Raw genomic sequence first — 14533 nt, forward strand, 5'->3', positions numbered from 1 at the left:
CAATGACCCAGTGCTGCTACCACAGGTTGCTTGGTTGTTGAGGTTACTGTAAAACGAGGAATTTTCGCGTGCATTTTAATTTCGCGAATTTCGCGAGCGCCAAAATTCGCGAAATTAAAATGCACGCGAAAGCTTTTGTCTACACTACATGCATTGAATGCCAATAGCAATTCGCGAAAATTTCATGCCACGAAAAAGGCTGTCGGCTCAAATTCGCGAAAATTTCATGCCGCGAATATATCATGTTTTACAGTATACTGTGTATCCTCATGCAATTTCCACAGACCTGGTACTATATTTAAGTTGGCTTTGGGATAGAATTATAATGAATTTCAGCAGATCTTGACCTAAAGTCGGAAAAATTGTTCACTTGATGTTTTACATTTTGATGATTCCATTATATTTGGTTCAACCCCATGATATGCAAATTGGTTGAAGTGATCATGGATCATATTATGACCTTGTATGTGTGTACATCTGTACATTTCCTTTTTATGACATGAACTCTGTAAGAATAAGTCGAATCCTTTCCTAACAAATTATTCATGTGATAACTGGCAATGATGATTTTTGTTTTTTTTTAAGGGAGTTAAGTTGTAGTTGTACATTAGAAAATAAAAATTGTACACCATTAAGGAGAGATGTGAAGTTACAATGTTCATTATCACCTCTTCTGATGTGATTTGACTTTGTACAGATGCAACCCACACCATTTGTGAAAACTTGTGAAATGGGAAAACTTGATTTTCACTTCCTTATTTTACAGTGTTTCAGATTTTAATGAATTTTCTACAGTACCTCTCGTTTGTCTGATCTTATTCACATTTATTATCTCATATAACAGAGACTCCAACCCCAAGCACCTTCTGATCTGGAGATTCTCCCGCCCGAAACCCCTAGCAAACGGGAGACTCCAAGTTGATGTGTGCGAAGCGCGAAGTTCCTAGGATTCTAGATGTTCTCTGATGCTATCTAAGGCCATTTTTTCAACATACGATAGAAATAAGTAAGAAATCCTTTCCACCGGGTGACACAGAGCCAGGGCGGGAGAAATCAAATCTCAAACGGGAGAACGGGAGATTGTGCAAAAATGGGCTTTCGGCGGGAGACTCCCGTCGAAAACGGGAGAGTTGGAGTCTCTGATATAACATGGTGTGGTATGCGCTTTAAGAGCAGCTAGACTGAGTACCTAGAACAGGATAGGTCCTACAGGAAGACAGGGTGGTAGGGCACAGGCTCAGCATAATATGTAGATTTTGTACACGTTGAAACAAAGAAAGCATCAAACACACACACACACACACACACACACACACACACACACGCACACACACACAACCACTAACTACACTATATTAGACTATACAGTGTATACTCTTTATGTAAATGTTTAATAGCATGGTCACACACCATGCCACACATGGCTATTGATACGCATGTGTGCTCTCACATGACTGAGATTGTAAACAACAGACTGGATTGCAATTTATAGTTGGGACATGTTCCTTTACCTTAAAGATTAGATCATAGTTTTAAACTTGTACAATGATTAGCTTGTAGATTAGCCCCATGTGACCTCGCTGTGAATCCCATTCCCCCTAATAGCTTCCGGGTCAACCTCCCATTCATGTTGAACACTACTGTATTGTTGCACATCCATTGTTTTTTTTTTTCAAATTCATGAAATTCTTTTGTCAAGATGTTTTCATTGCAACTGATTGACAAATTGCCCTACATGGACGTATGGATATACATTACATATAAATACTTACTTCGATATAGGGCAATTTGTCAATCATGATCAGTTGCAATTATTGGGTTTATTGATACAGGTGCTGTGTATCAGTATATTTCTTCCGGTTATGAAATTTATTCATTGCATGGTACTTTCTTTGAAAGTTTAATCTTAAAGATTTATAGGTGTCATGTGGGCACTCGTAGTAGTTTAAAACTAAATTGAGCTAATTATCAAAGTTTAAAACTTTGAAGATTACTAATAATGTGTGAATCTAACTTTGATTCCATTTCTGAGTAAAACTGAATGCTATCATTTGCTTGTGATTGTTCTTTATCATTCAAGTTTCATCACTTGTAAGACAAATTTGTGGAAATTTAAAAAAATAAATGAACAAACTGGGGGGGGGGGGGGGGGATAGAGTTTCTGTGACAATAGAAAAGGGGTATTACCTCAAACAGCTGTTACGTTGTTAAGCTAACCAGTAACATTATATGCATACTCTGATGTGCATTTGTTTGTTTGCTTTTTTTATATGTGATGGTCTAGTGGCAATGAATTGTTTGAAATGGGCTAGAGGACAATAGAGGACAAAGATTGTGTTTAAAAGTTGTTTGTTTGTTTGTTTGTTTGTTGTTTGCGCTTTGCAAGGAGATGGGTAACTTTGGCCAACATTCATCCATGCAGAGCAAGCCACAAAGAACATTTTCAATGGAAGTTGGATTATTTTTTGTCTGTTTTTGTAGCATTCTAGGAGAAGGAAAAAAAAAGCTACGTGAGATCAGCCAGGTGTAGTCTTTTATTTCATGAAAATAGTCTCTTTTTAATATTTCATGAAAATAACAAATGCAAATCAAAAAAACACCCTCAAATATGATGTGACTTATTGAATGCTCTACTCAGTATATCCACAGTAATTTGTTTTTGTTTCATCTATTTTGTTTGTCTGATTAGAGTTCAGTCTCCTGAATTTGTCTGACACTAATCGACTCTTGAACAAGTCCAACCTACAGCTGTAATTATCTCTTCTGCTGTTGCTGAGTTCAGTGTCCTGAAATTGATATGGATTGCAGCTACCTCAAGAAGAAATTGCATATTGTATCAATGATATATATTTTGTTTCTGTTATGTTTTTATAGAAAAGATTGCTCCTATCTACCAGGTACGTACTTCACCTTTGAGACAAATTTAGCTGTGTAGGAAGAGGCGAGTTGAGTGGTGGTTCCTTGCAAATCCCGTCAAATCAGGATGTTTAGGTCAGAAATTCATATTGGGCGATGGAGGTGTTATCTGAGCAATTTTTGCTGTAAACAGGAAAGACACCAGTCCACCCACTATCCTCTTGCACTGACTTTGTTTGACTTCCTTGTTCCCCTGAAAGAAATTGTTTTTAGGGTTCCAATGCAAAGACACAAATGCAGCGTTCCCCACATGCACACACCAGATTTTTTGTTTCTGGCATCACTGTATAAAAATGTATTCTATTTGCCGCTGTTCATACATGGCCAAAAAGAAATCACTTGGCTGCAAGCACAGCACTTTGAATCTCCAGGATGTGCGTACCTAAAAAAAATGACTGGTTCAACGTCTCCTAGGGCACCTGAGTGTGCAGACTTAGTGTGACAGAGTTGCAACTTGCATTATGGGATTGAACAAATTGAGGGTTTCTTCGCATGCCATTCACACACGCCGTGTGAGGCAAGTTACGTATATCACAAGGTTTGGGCATTTTGATGTATATAAATCGCAAAAGCTGACGATATGATTTTTTTGTGCATTGCTTTGCACAAAATTGATTTTAAAACCATTAACTTTTTGTGTTTGTGTGAACAAGCTCACTGAAAGGATGCAGAATGGAGGCGTAGAGCTTGTTGGAGAAACCATAATTTAATCCATTCAAAATAGTGTGGCATACTGACACTCCTTGAAATGAATGATTGGCAGAGAATCAGAACTAGAAGACAAATACGGTTAAATCTTCTAGGATTATCAGAAATGCCAACTGTTTCTTTTTGCAGTATTTTGTAACTGTTTTTGCTAAGTACGGTATATTGCAGGTTTTGTGTAAAATACTAGTTTTCCCAAATTCTATTACTATATATTTTTATTTTGCAGGAAAGGTAAGAATAGTGTTTTCCACCAAATATACCTTTTCAGTCTTCAGAATTCAGCAATACTGTTTAGTACATGTAGGTTGGCATCCCTGGATTCAATAAAACACATTTTACAAGTACTTCCTCTATAGATATCAGGACATTAGTTTTGGATTTCTAAGTAGCAAACTTTACACATCCATGAACTTGGGAGATTCTGCATTCATTTGTCAAACATCATAATAGCCAATACACTTTCTGTGTGTGCTGCTGAGATATTTCCCAGTGGGACTGTGCCTTCTGGAATGCCTGTGTACATTCATAGGTTGTTGGCCGGTGGATGGATTAGGATCAAATGTACAATGTATCTCGTGGAACTGCTCTGACAGTGTGTGGCCTTTAAATGCACCAGTTACTGATAATCATCATTATTGAGTATCATATTTGCTTTATTTGTAGAGGAAAGACATGCCCTCTGCAAAATATTAAGATTTGTTGTCCGATTTTCATTTAGTGGGGTCTAAATGTAAATTTTACAGAGTATACAAAACAAAAACAACTTGAAATACAGTAGATTAGTCAATCACCCGATTCTTTCTATTGAAAGATTGTGTTATCAATATTTACAATGCGAAAGCTTGTTGTTGTGGATTTATAGTCTATACACGGCATATAATGTACTGGGAGATTTAAAAGTGCCAAATGTTAAAGAGGTTGGGTGTTTACATGTATTGGTCTGCATGGACAGTATATGATATAGGCCTATATGCAGTTAGATATAATGCAGTATTTTTATTATTGCGAATTTTGTGAGTCAACCAATATTCACAAAATAAACAACTCAGCAAAATATTGCCTCCTATCATACAAGTATGTTTTCTTTCATTTCTGAGGTCACAGTAGGGGGGAAATTGCAAACTTTTCTCTTGGAAAATTGATAATGCACATGTGCTGTACATTGTACATCTTTATCATTCTGTCAATGTGGTTCTTGATTGCAAATTCAACCTCTTGAGAAATTGTCTTATAAGTCCTAATTCACAAAATGTATTACATTGTAGCATACAGTGTTCACATATATATTGGAACCCATTTTACATGACTGCCATGCATTCAACCATATCCTATGACTCATGGATGAACCTACATTGTATTAACTGTGCCCCATACAGTATGTTTCTTGCAGAATTGGACAAATGTGTGTCAATGGGAGAAATGCCTCTATTGCTACCACTCTACCTTGTTTATACCAGATACTTTGTATGCTTAACTGTCTCTGCAGTGATATACCATTACTCAGGAATACTGTACATGTAGGGCTCAGAGGATAAGGGCTTGAAATCATGAAACTTCTTGTACACAGCTAAGATTTGCACTTCAGAAACCTTAGCACTTTAAAAACCTTGGTATGATGTGAGATATTCCTAAACATTCATCCAGTGTGTTCCCATTCTGTTTGCCAAATCTTTTATTTGTGCAAGAGTGGTTAAAAAAAGGAAGAAAGCATCTACAACCAACAATGAGACATTTCAGTTTTGCATTGTAATGTGCACACAAATTATGAGATTTTCACTTTAAAAAGTACAGAAAACTAATCTGCTATAAAGTGCTTGACACATAGGCCTACACATTTCCAAAAGAAGTAGAGCTCATACATAGGTACACGTTGTACATAACGGAAGCATTGTCATCTTGATGTTGTTTACCTGATCTGCTGGGTCAAATACACATGATAGGCTTTTAAAATCCAAATATTGGGTTTTCTTACAGTGTATTTATTGTTTACTGTTTGTGTGTCTTTTGCAGGTTTTAATCCGTATAATGATTTATATGACAAAATGTTCTTACAACTGTGTTATTCAGAATAATCATCTCCCACCCAACAGGGGGCTGGAGGCATTATTAACCATATGAAAAAAGGCAAGGAAATTCCACGTGAACAAAATCAAGGTTTCAGAGATGGTTTTCTTGAGGATATTTGTGCAACTGCATGGAGTTTTTATCAGAGTCCACACCAAGGGATTAAATGACTCGTACAAGGCTGACATACTGGTACTCAGTTGTCATCTCATGGAATGTTGTTTGACCGAAATAACTCTGGGAATTGACAGTGTTGCTCTCAGTTTTGTTGTTGTTTTGTTTTAAAAAAATCTCATATACAAATGTAGCTTATTTTAAACATTTTTTAATGTGTGAAAATACTCAATTATGCGTATCACTCTCATAAGATCTCAATTTCTGTTGCTGATGCTTTGTTTAATCTAAATCGCTTTAATAGAGTTTCTCCCAAACTAAAGGAATGTTGTTTGACTGTATTTTAATCCACAGAAATTCAATCAGTATTTACAATTTGTCATGTTGTTGTTGTTGTTTCTTTGCTTACCCCAGATCAGCGAGCTGAGCCATGTCAACATTCCTGTGATGTTAATGCCAGACGACTTCAAGGCATTCGGCAAGATCAAGGTTGACAATCACATGTTCAACAAGTAAGTTGTCATCTTCGGCTGACAATATAGGAATGTTTGTGTTTGGATCCCCCTCCCTTCCCCCCTCTCTCATATTCTCTCCCCTGTAATTACAAATCAAAAGCAGACAGCTGTCATGCTAAATCATTTTCAATTGTTCAGAGATCCCCAACAAATATATCTCGCATCAAAATAAATCTTGTCAGACACTCCCCATTATACAACTGGTGGAAATGTAAGCAATGCAATGCAATGTGCATTATGATCAATTCATAATAAACCACAGCACTGCAATATGATTTGGAAAAAAAAAGTGAGGTACAGTGTATAGGGGGTTTAATACCAGGATTGTATGGCTGTACATATGTTGCATATTTCATAGACAATACCCATCTACAGCATTCATGTAATATTGGAGGTACATTGCAATGCTATGGTACAGTTGTATGTTGTCAATTTTAATGAATATCAGTCATTTGTCAAATATTTGAAGAATTAGAAATCGTCATTGGTCAAAAAATAAGTGAAAAACTGAATAGACTACATTACATCTACAATGTGTTGCAACATAAATGATTGAGCATTGATTGAGTATTTTTTGCAAGTCGTGTATGAGAAAACATTATTCAGGTGTGCGTATTGACACTTGTTGAATATAGACAATTTCTTGACAGGTATTAAGTGTGCTTGAAAGCCTATTTTATAAGGTGAGTTCTTTGTAAGTGTGCATCTTTGTCGCAGAAACTGATATAACCACTATGACTGCTTCCTAATAAAGAAGCAGTAGCACATATTTCCATTGTGTAAACATGAGAAGCAAATTATATACAGTATGCCTGCCCAGTGATGAACTGTTGTATTAAAAGCATGCTGCTCTCTGCAATACTGTTTCCATAATGACTTCAGTCGTTAAGCTACATTTGCATTTAATGTCCAGCAGAAATGCCAACTAGTACCTGTGTGGATAGAATCTCCCTTTGTAAAAGAGCTCTGCAATTTTATCCAAATGGAGACCTAATGTGGGGTACACAGCTACATACATGTATTAAAGTCAGTGGCCTTTCTTTGGATGGCATTTCATAAATGTTCCCCTTCCTTACAATTTGTATTCATCCTCTGCTGCTGATATCAAGTATTCTAATTTTAGGCAGCATTGTGCTTTCTATTCTTAACCTGTTGAGGACGGGCTAATTTTGCTACAAGACGCATTTCCTATAGACACCTGCCCGAGTATACTTGGGATTCGTCTTCAACAGGTTAAGCATCCTTTAACCCTTGTGGCACCACAGCTACAAAATGTCACTGATAGTAATAGTGCACAAACAGATTACCAGTGGTAGTTTAAGAGTAAAATTCATGTGTTATTATAGGGCCCTGTTTTTTTTGTAACACTCATGATGGTGTGAGTGGATGTATCCAAGCTTCTTTTGTCCATACACAGTATTTGGGTTACGTCAATTCAGTGGGGCTGTTGGTAATATTTAAATAATGATAAATGTATCTGAAATTATAATGATCATGATTTATAATGATGATTACAGATGTATATTGGTGATATTTGATGGTACTGATAATGATGTAAACTATCATTTTTTTTAAAAAGAATAATAATTGGCAATATCGCTCTCTGAATCAGTCAGTTATACCTGATTATGTTTTGACATCATACATACATACATACAATGTTGGCAATTTGCATGGTATAATCACTCCAGATAATAAACAAAATCAAACAATGATAGAGCATCATTGCTAAGGCGCACCTGGTAAACTAGGGACGGCGAGCGACGCGGTGCGACGCTTCTGCAAATTTCTTTCAATTTCCGACGTCAAAGGACACCCAGCGACGGTTAGCGACGGCATACAACCAGTAGTTTAGACTGCGTGTCGGCGGGCGCCGCCGAGCGTCGCAAAGCGTCGGCTAACTCCCAAGTATACTTGTAAAAGACGAGCCCTCACAAATGGACCGTTGCATGTACGAAAAGGAGCTTACCTGGTGGCCGTCTCGCTGCGTCCGCAAAATAAGCTCCTTCCCTCTACCCTCCCGATGCGTCCCGATGCGTCTCGAGGCGTCCCTCGTTGAATGGCGACTTTTGTTTCGTAATGAATAGAAAGCTTATACTACTAGTGCTAAGCGGAGAAGCCATCGGCAATCCAGGATTTAGGGCCACGCACTATTTTGACATGAAAATTACACTTACTGATACATGTGCAAATGTATTTTAGGTTACAGAAATGAATTGTGACATGATTCAACTCCTCAGCAATGCAACTGCGAACCAAATTCGGCAATTAGTATTAAGGAAGAAATGCCATAAATATACTATTGCTTGATGCTTAAAAAAAATCGCGAGTTTACCGTTTAATTCGCGCTACTCGCGCGCTCGCTACTCATCAATGATCCGAATCCCCGATACGCGTGCGTGTACGTAGTGCAGCGTCCGAGTATATACTTGGGCACACAATCTGCGCCCTGGGCTTGAGATGAAATTTTATGAAGCATAGCTGTGACTTGTGAGAGCTAAAACATCAAATGCAAGTCCCCGCACCGTACGTAAATTTTCATTTAAACGCAAGGAAGTTCATTGCTAAAAGGAAGCGTGATTCCGTAGGCAAATATCGAACGCAACCTTCACTAATCAAATGGAATAGAAAGTGCTACATATTACTAGCAGACAAAGCGAAGCCATCGGCAATAGGAGGGTTTGGGGCCAAGCACTGTTTTGACCTGAAAATTACACTTAACTGATTTTCTAGGTTACAGAAATGAATTCTGACATGATTCAGCTCCTCAGCAGTGCAGTTTCGAACCAAATTCGGCATTAAGTATGAAGGTAGAATTGCTGCCCGATGCTTACAAAAATCGCGAATTTACCATTTCGCGCTACTCGTTCGCTACAACTCCCGATATCGATCCGAAAATCCCCGATACGCATAAAGTATTATGTGTTATAGCGTGTGGTATAGTGCACATAATCTAAGCACCGAGCTTGGGAAATTTCAGTAGTTGCGAGAGGTAAAGCATCAACAAATGCAAGTTCCCGCCCGAGAGCGAGCCGTACGCAAATTTGCATTTTATTGCAAGCAAGTTCATTGCTATTTATAAGCGGACGCACGATTTCGTAGGGAAAATATCGAAGGCACCCTTGACTAATCCAATGCCAATTTGCGTTTGTTTCTAATTCAACGCAAAGTTTCAGGCAAAACTGTATTACTTTATTTGCAGTTGCAAGTCAAATCTCTCACAGGGCCAGCGAGCCCTGTCAGTCCTAACAACTTTTTAGGCACGACGGACATCCACTCGTTGGTATCTATTCCAGAATGCGTTCGGAATACTTAGTGTACCTTTTATCTCAGTGGCATGCACTCGAGAATGCGCGCATTCTATACCCATTCCGGCCGTCGCCTGGGAATGCTCAGCTTAACAGGGCCTAGAAATACATAGTAAGCCGGGCATTCCGGAATGAAACTGAGAATGCATCAACAATGAGGGTGACTTTGTCTAATCTCTCTATTGTCTGTTAAAACCTAACGGTAACACTACCAACAGGATTAATTTGCCAGGGTTCACAGCCTTTGTCTTCTAGAATGCATTCGATCAGCCCCACGCTTTCACCAATGAGGTGCATTTTGTATACGTACGTACATGGCGCTACTAGCTCACCATTTTGCTTCCTTCGCGAGCTCTCAACGATCGAACATGTGGCTCTGGCTGGCCTGGTACATATTGCGAAGGTACCAAGGTAGTCTTTATCCAGGCATGCTAGATTTCGAATTTTCTATCAAAGGACATTTAATTCAGTTTTCGCCTAGAAGGGATAAATCAATCCTTTTGCATGGCTACATGACCATTTGTGATATCAGGGAGGTGAGGTCTATTCGCTATATGCTTTTTTTTTAGGCGAAAAGAAAGACAAAACAGTATCATATGACGTTTACAGGAACTCAAAAGGGGCTTTTACTCAAGACTAGTGCTAGAGGCATGTCCCTGGCTCACTCCCACTCCCAGGCCAGACTGTCTAATTGATATCTACACGTGGTTTACAACACGGGTGGGGTGTGAAGGAATGCATACGCGCATTCCTTTGCTGGCAGGCAACACTAACTTATTGATTGATCCACTCTGCTTTCATGGAAATTTCCACAAGCTTGGCCTGGCTGGGGCATAGGTATCATTCCCATTTATTCTGCCAGCACATGTTCCTTGTTTTGTTTTAGTTTTAGTTTAGTTTTGTTTTTGTTTTTGTATTGTACCGAACTTCTTCTTTGTCGGGTGGGCTGGGGAGAGGAAAGATCAAAGTGAGCTGAGAGGGAATGAGACAGGGAGAGGGGAATCAAAAGGAGGAATCGTCCGCTAAGCATGTTGTCTCCTATACTTTTGCACAGTTCCATTATTATTGTCATCAAACGCCGATCATGCGAAATTAACCGGATTTTGATCAAATAGAATTGAACTGATATGAATAATAATATGAAAATCAGTGCTGTTGCTACAATACAAACGCATTCTACGTCACTACGAATGATTACAAGTTACTGATCTTATACTGCAGGACCTATAATGTATTACAAAGCGTTTTTAAAGCGACAGGGCTGTGTATGAAATTACAGACCAGCGTGGCTAAGAGCTACCCTCACAACCATGAAGCACACGGGCAAATTACAGATAGGAAAATTATTCGACATGTATTCTAGCATGTTCCGGAGCTGCATGTTATTGCTATTTACTTTCGAACGTAAAAGCAAACATGTGACATTTATTTTATCATCGTACGGAGTTGAATATTATCGTTATTCATTTCTGAACGTTAAAGCAAACATTCGACATTTGTTTTAGCATCTTCCGGAGCCGAATGTTATTGCTATTTACTTTCGAACATAAAAGCAAACATCAAACATCTTAATATCATCGTACGGAGTTGAATATTATCGTTATTAATTTCCGAAAGTTAAAGGAAACATTCCACATTTATTTTAGCATCTTCCGGGGCCGAATGTTATTGTTATTTACTTTCGAACATAAAAGCAAACATCCGGCATTTATTTTACCATCGTAAGGAGTTGAATATCATTATTATTCATTTCCCAACGTCAAAGCAAACGTGCGATATTTATTTTAGCATCTTACACAGCCGAATGATATCCTTATTCATTTCCCAATGCAAAATCAAATACTCGACATTAATTTTTGCACCGTACGGAGCTGAATCTTACCGTTCTTCTTTTCCTAAAGTATAAGAAAACATCTGACATTTATTTTAGTATCATACAAAGTCGAATATTACCGTTATTCATTTCCGAACGTTAAAGGAAACATTCGACATTTATTTTAGCATCTGCCGGGGCCGAATGTTATTGCTATTTACTTTCGAACATAACAGCAAACATCCGGCATCTACTTTAGCCGAATGTTATCTTCATTCATTTCCGAACGCAAAATCAAATATCTGACATAAATTTTAGCACCTTACGAAGCTAAATCTTACTGTATTCATTTCCAAAAGTATAAGCAAACACCCGACATTAATTTTAGTATCATACAAAGCCGGATATTATACCGTTATTCATTTCTCGAAAATAAAAACAAATATCCGACATTTATTTTAGCATACGGAGTCGATTGTTAGCGCTGTTCATTTCCAAAAGTATAAAGGCAAACATCCGACTTTTCTTGGTGGCCCGATCGGTCCACCAAAATCTTCATAAAAATATATGAAATTTTGGTGCCCGACGTGCGTTTTTTGATGGCCCCGGGCCACCGCTAGTGTCGAGACCTGACGGTATACCTGGTAGGTACCTCTTAGCAACGGGGTTGGCGTCTCAATCTGGCAAGAAAAAATACGAATGTATCGAACTGCGGTACGAAACGCAACTTTAGGCGACGAGTATTATGTCGTAAAAAACAAACTAACCAACATACAGAAAAATCGAACAAAAGCAAAATCTCTGTGTTAGAAATCCGTTTCCAGAGACACTTTTACTCATTTTTTTTTTTATTTCACACTGAAACTGAAATACAACGTGTATAAATATGGCGCGACTTTTCTTTCTCACAACGCAACAGGGCGGCGTGTCGTTCTTTTGAAGGTCAAAGACAATCGTAGAGGTGCACGAGGCCGCTATCATTCTTCGTGAATGAATGGTTTCAGTAATGCGTCTGCATTCTCGGACGCATTCCGGACGCCTTGAATAGAGGATTTTATAATCCCCATTCTCGGAATACGACGGAATGCCTCTATTCAGAAGGCTGAGGGGAGTAACAATAGGGCATTCTCAGTGCAGGCAGAATGCGTGGACCGGGAATGAAGTAGAGAATGCCTGCATGCCGGACGCATTCTGGATTACCAGCGACTGGATGTCCGTCGCCACAGCATATAGGCCTACAATTCATCACATTTTATTTTGCTTTCTGCAGAATGTGCGTCATCATGCGTCCCGAGGCGTCCCTCTCTGAATGGCGACTGCTGTTTTTTAATGAATAGAAAACGCCTAAACTGTACTGGCAAACAAAGAAGAGAATATTAATCATTATCTTATAATGTCTTAATGAAGTGTAAAGTTACTCTAAATACTACGGATTTGGAAGTAAAACGTGATTCGTTTTCTTCTCTTAAATGCGTTCTTTGAGACCTTCAGCAAATTGTGATAGTCCCTTACGTGCTACTAAGTAGGTTTATAGCTCGTTATTCCGAAGGTTCGTTATTCCCGAATTTCATTTTCGGACTAACGAATCTCCGGAATAACGCCACAAAATGTTCGGATTAACGAACCTCTATAAGGTATAGGGAATTTGCGTGTTTCGGATCAACGAACCTTCGGAATAACGAACCTTCAGAATAGCGAACCTTCTGAATTTTGAATTGATTTGATTTGATTTATTTCATTCTCATTTTCATTTTCATTTTTTTCTTTCATTCCACAAAACATAACACAAGGTAAATCTCAAATTCAATCATAAGCATATACACATTGCAAAATATAACGATCAATGGTAATCAACAAACTTACAAAGATATGCACACATACTGGAATTACAAAGTTATGTTTGAAGGATTAAAAAAATGAGAACTGGGGGGTCCACTAAAAAGCATTGCTTGTAGATTGTGGACCACTCTAAAAAATCTTCAAAAATACTTATTATAATTACAAGTATATATACATGTACATAATACATAATACAGAAAAAAAAGACAAAATGAAACAAAGAACAGAGACACAACAACATGACATGACTAAACTGAGGGGGATACGATTGAAAGGAATATGGCAAAAAAAAAAAAAATTTAAGGGAAGAAGGAAAAGAAAGAGATAAAGAGAGTGCCTATACACGCTGGACAGAGACACGGAAAAAGGGGATTGTGGAAGTATTTCGGACAGCTGGTGACTGCACGCAGCTGTGGAAAAGTTAAGGATATAAACTGCCGAATTTCTTTACTTTATAATGCCATTCTTTACTTTATAATGAATAACGAACTGCACCCACTAAGAACAGTTGTATTTAGTGGCAAGTATAGATACGAGGCCGATTGTAGTCATCATCATGAAGCATACTAATGTAGTATTTAATCTTCCAGCGCGCGCGTTGGTGCGTTGTTTGTAATTCTTGGTAAAACCACATTGTTTTCAAAGAGAGAACATTATCTTGCTGATATAGATCTGCTCTATATAGCTGTCACATTCATGACAGCAGTTTTAAATTCTGTATAAACCTATGTCATTAAACTTTTAGTCTAAATTTCGTCTTTATATACCCCACTGATTAAATACGAAAAGATTTTAAAAAGTGGTGTTCATCAAAGAAGGGGGTCTGGACATTCACATGTTGGCATCAGTGACTGTTCATTCATCACGATTTATTTTTCTCTGTCCATTCACGAATCAACAGTATCATCATTCATCTAGTATTAAGACAAAAAGGTAATGTATATAGATAGGGAACATAACTGCATCACCAATAAAATGTTATTATCGATGTGTATCACAACATACCTTGGTACCTGCTCACACTCGTGTTCATTCATTTGTTTTTGTTTTCATAAAATTCATTCTTTCCTATCTTGGTGGTACCTTATAAGCAGCCGTTGAGTTTGCAATTCCCTCGTCGACTGAACGTCGACGGACTCTTCGATGATTTTCAGCGTCGATTATAACTTACCTGAACACCCACAGACACGCACGACAACTTTCAAAGTCCCTTGACGGTATAAACTTGGAGAGGTGCTCACATGGACTGTTTATCT

At 38.1% G+C, this 14533-nt stretch overlaps 1 protein-coding gene across 1 annotated transcript in view; it reads left to right on the forward strand.

Moving 5' to 3' along the window:
* Window positions 1-14533, forward strand: part of LOC139732722 (phosphatidylinositol 5-phosphate 4-kinase type-2 alpha-like) — a 61231-nt gene that overhangs the window by 15778 nt on the left and 30920 nt on the right. Inside the window, exon 2 of the mRNA XM_071643574.1 lies at window positions 6217-6314. Coding sequence (XP_071499675.1) covers window positions 6217-6314 — 98 coding nt within the window. The remainder of the gene's footprint in view (window positions 1-6216; window positions 6315-14533) is intronic.

The sequence above is a fragment of the Diadema antillarum genome, unplaced genomic scaffold, assembly GCF_040938485.1.
Source record: "Diadema antillarum isolate AM-2024a unplaced genomic scaffold, OU_Dant_1.0 seq00000445_RagTag, whole genome shotgun sequence".
In the NCBI taxonomy this organism is placed as follows: domain Eukaryota; kingdom Metazoa; phylum Echinodermata; class Echinoidea; order Diadematoida; family Diadematidae; genus Diadema; species Diadema antillarum.